The 4,485-nt window shown below is 39.8% G+C and overlaps 1 protein-coding gene across 3 annotated transcripts in view; it reads right to left on the bottom strand.

Annotated features, from left to right (window-relative positions):
* Window positions 1–1,894: 1,894 nt before the first annotated feature.
* Window positions 1,895–4,485, bottom strand: part of Thap1 (THAP domain containing 1) — a 6,265-nt gene continuing 3,674 nt past the window's right edge. For 2 of the 3 annotated variants that reach the window (XM_028768331.1, XM_028768332.1), the window contains exon 3: window positions 1,895–3,569. In XM_028768331.1, the coding sequence (XP_028624164.1) occupies window positions 3,204–3,569 (366 nt within the window). In that variant the 3' untranslated portion in view covers window positions 1,895–3,203. The remainder of the gene's footprint in view (window positions 3,570–4,485) is intronic. The other variant, XM_028768333.1, reaches the window with a different exon arrangement.

The raw sequence follows: 4,485 nt of genomic DNA, 5'->3' as shown, positions 1-4,485 counted from the left end.
CTTGCTCAGTTCTTTCCAAATGAGAACTCATTCTCGAATGAGCAGAAAGTAACTCCAGGTTCAATGATGTGCTAAGACAGCAAGTGGTTACGGTTACATTTATAATCTAACTTGGGTTCTTGGATCTGGACCATATTTACAGACACACACACACACACACACACACAGAGAGAGAGAGAGAGAGAGAGAGAGAGAGAGAGAGAGAGAGAGAGAACAGAGAACAGAAATTAGGTTGAAAGCACACTTTGCAATGTATTTGCCCACATACTTTTCAAGAATGTTTCAAAAGATGTCAGAGTTGGTGACTTAGAATCTTTTCATGTGAACCAGAACTCCTAGAAAGCAGCTATGTCTGCAAAGCTGATTGGTCAGGCTTCTGTTCAATGATGTGGAGATGTTGAGATGTTGTATATCCAGAGGCTACTCACAATTTATCTTGGCCTCTCTTACCTTATTAGCCATTCCTTGCTCTCACCCTGCACAGGACATTGCGACTCACAATGCCAGACCTAATATCCTAACATAAAAATCCTTTTGCAATATACTAACAAAATCTTACTTTTCCACTATCAAAAGGCTAAGTGTTGCCAGACAGTACCTAAGGCCCACAGCCAAGTTCTCAGTTCTTGTTCTAACCCACCTACCTGATGTGGCCATGTAGTTTTTTTTTAAAAAAAAATATCTTGATGGATGGCTTTCTTTGTTCTGTTGGTACAAAGCTTAGGAAAATTTTACCTCATAGTATTTGGAGAGATCTAACTATGTGTTCCTGGGCCAATCATCCAAGTGTAACTTCAGCACAGAATCCATCTTTTATACCCTTGTTGTAAAGGCCGTTCTTTTGTTGAGCACAAAGTTGGGTCTCACAAGTGCCCAGTGAAGACACTCCCATTCCTTAGTTGATTCTAAGCCAAGTTAACAGACTGTGGCTAATCCAATGGTTTTGTATTTCTAAAATACTGATCTACATGAAGCCTAGTGAAATACACTTGTAACCCAGCATTTGGGAGGCTGAGACAGGATTGTTAGCAGGACAGTCCAGGGTTACAGAATTCAAAGGCAGCCAGGAATTAAAAACTAAACTGGGTCTCAAAAACAAAGAAACAAAAGGGCTTGGGTCAGACATGGAGGCATGATGCAAATATCTCTAATCCCTGCATTTAGGAGGTAGAGGCAGGTGGGTTTCTGTGAATTTGAAAGCAACCTGGTCTGAGACCAGAAACCAGAGTACAGGAGGTTTTGAACTGCCATGTGGTTACTGGGAACCAAACTTAGGGCTTCAAAAAGAATTTTAAGTTTCTTAACCACTGAGCCATCTCTCCAGCCACATAGAATATTTTAAAAATTAATAATAGGGGCCAGACTTGGTCGTACACACTTTAAATCCCAGCTCTCCAGAGGCAGAGGTATGTAGCCGATATAAGTTTGAGGCCAGCCTGGTCTACATAGTTGAGTTCCAGGATAGAGGCACATGGTGAGACTGTCTCAAAACAAAAACAACAGAGAGAGAGAGAGAGAGGAGAGAGAGAGAGAGAGAGAGAGAGAGAGAGAGAGAGAGAGAGAGAGAGAGAGAGAGAACACTTGGGATCCACCTTGGTGGTAGCCTGCTCTAGGGCATTTTCAATCTTCAGCACCAAAATGAGAGACATTTATAAAACAAACAAATTTACATGATTTAAAAGTGCTGTCAGGCAGTGGTGGCACACACCTTTAATCCCAGCATTTAGGAGGCAGAGAGGCAGGGGGACCTCTCTGAGTTTGATCTACAGAGCAGGTTACAAGACAGCCAAGGCTACACAGAGAAACCCTATCTCAGAAAACAAAACAAAAACAACCAAGTGCTACCTGTTCTCAGCGTGGTAGTAAATCACAAAGAAAAGAACAGATCACAAGATACTGGGATAACATATCTTTAATACTGTCTTGAAAGGTCCGCTACTCTTCAACTACAGTGTACTCTGAAATATAAAATATGGTTCTCCTAAACCTAGAGAATTCTTTTATCAGCACTTGTTTACTCAGAACACATTTTCATCAAATATATGTAAGCTTTCTCACAGTTAGAAGACAATCCACAGTGTGAACAGAAACTGCAATATTTAAGTCTCAACAGTGACATAAACACAACACATTACTTTTGAACATAAGTCACTTGAAGTAAATTGGATATAATTTCTAACTTAAGAGTGAAAAAAAATATTTTCTATGCAATGTCTTGACCAAAATCAAACAGTTGAGGGTAAAATGATCAAATACTTAAGGGCAAAGGTACCGTATGATAGTACAAATCAAACTCTACAGAAATAATTTATCAGAGATCTGAATGCAGATTTAACTACAGCTGTGGAATTAGGTGCCTTTAGCTAGGGGATGATCAGACCATATCAGGAAACAGCTCCCAATTTTTATTTTAGAAAGTTGCCACAGCACTTGTGGGGGCCTGAAGGCAGCTCTGTGGAGTGGTTCTCTCCGTCCACCTTTGCATGGGTCTCAGGGGTTAAACTCAGGTAGTCAGGCTTGTGCTCCGCTTCTCCCACTGAAACATCTCTCCAGCCCAGCCCCCAGTTCTCACTTCACTGATACACTTCCAATTTCATAAAGCTAGGGACAAGACAGGACCAACTCTTAAAACTCTACTCTTTATGAAGCTATTAACTATGGAATGATTTTTCTGAAGACAGCAAAATATTGTTTTCCTCAAATATTGGCTTGACAGTTCATTTTTGCTAAGTGATTGAGAAAAATAAATGAAGCTCTGACTATAAATACAAAATGTGTGTATGTACATCTTTATATTCTGAAAGGCTATGTCCAATGCTCACACTTATACTTCTGATTTAAATTATAAGTTATCTCAAAAAGGGCATTAATTTTTAAACTTAAATCATTTTTACCACACCTTACCCTCTCTACTTTTTTTTACATTATTTCTATAAATACTCAAATGAAAAACAATCCACCATCTTGAAACCAATATACAACACTATAGTGGTGGTTTAAGGATTTTTTAAAATATTTTGTTAAAATGTAGAAACTCTGAGATTACAAACAAAAAAATTACAATTTTACAGTATATATCTAATTTATTTTAAAAAAATATTGTTTTTTTAATACAAGTAATTAGGTGTTATTTTTTTCAAATGGACTCCTGTATGTAGGGTAAAAGAAGGTGTACAGTCTTGTCCCCACGGCATCTCATCTGCTCATGCTGGTACTTCAACAATTTCAAAGTAGTCATTTGGTAGAATCACATAGCCCCTCTCTGATGCGTCGTCCTTCTCTCTCTGAAAGTGGACCACTTCCTTCAGCTTTTCCAGCTGCCTCTCCTGCCTCCGGCACCGCTGCTGGGCCGTCTTGAGTTTCTTCCTGAGCTTTTCCACCTGCTGCTCCAGCTGGAGGATCCTCTTCCTCTGGTGCATTGTGTCTTCCACAGTGTAATTGTGGTCACAGAAAACAGAGAGGTTATCTGGGGTCTGGAGAGGGGGCATTAGCAACCCAATAGCAGCATCCACCTGGGAAGTGGGGGGTGAAGGAGAGGGAAGCTGTTCTTGGGATTCCAGGTCTTCCTTCTAGAATAGCAACACACAAGCATATATGAGTGTAGTAACTGAATATCTGTAGTTCCAACATTAGACATTCTCTGTCACTCCAAGGTACACAGGAATTCCAAAGTGAGAACATACATTATCTTGGTGGGTTGCAGAACTGACATGGGATCCAGGGCACCGGGACATCTAGGCAAAGCTCTCTAGGACTCAAACCACATCTTCTAGGCCTAAAAATTTCAGCATTAGGTTTCGGCTTGTTTGTAGATTTTTGAACTCCTCCTCCTCTACCTCCCAAGTACTGGGATTACAAACAATATGCAAGTGCCCCTAGTACCAGTTTGAGGCAGTTTTTGTTTGTTTGGGGTTTGGGTTGGTGTTCTTGTGTTTGTTTGGGGAGGGGGTGGGGTGGGAGGTCCTTACTGCATAATCCAGGTTGGCCTAGAAAATTACAGTGTTTACCAAACTACCCCAAGCTGTGAGGATCCTTAGTTCCTTCTCTGCATGCTCAGACTGCAGGTGTGTGCCACCATGCAGGGCATTTCTAGTCCTAATTCTCCTTCTGTATTTGAAGGTAAAGTGGAAGTGTGAAGCAGAAAAAGTGACTTAGTTGGATACAAGTAAATACTAAACACCTAAAACAGAAGAAAAAATAATCTGAAAATAGTCACTAGGAATGAAAATAAAACTTATCAACACTTAAATGAAAACATAGAACTATCTTTACCTTAAACAAAACTAGATTGAGTTATTTATTATAAGATATTTAGTATGTAGAATTCTGTTTTTAAAAAGTGTATTCTTGTTAATAGTGGTTATTTTTATTTTTCTTTAAAGAAAGATTACACTTAATCATGGATGAGTGTGTGTGTGTGTGAGGGGGGGGGAGAGAGAGAGAGAGAGAGAGAGAGAGAGAGAGAGAGAGAGAGAGAGAGAGAGA

The sequence above is a fragment of the Grammomys surdaster genome, unplaced genomic scaffold (genome assembly GCF_004785775.1).
Source record: "Grammomys surdaster isolate TR1022 unplaced genomic scaffold, NIH_TR_1.0 185, whole genome shotgun sequence".
Classification (NCBI taxonomy): domain Eukaryota; kingdom Metazoa; phylum Chordata; class Mammalia; order Rodentia; family Muridae; genus Grammomys; species Grammomys surdaster.
The sequence above is the reverse complement of the archived record's forward strand: the minus strand, read 5'-3'. Positions and strand labels throughout refer to the sequence as shown.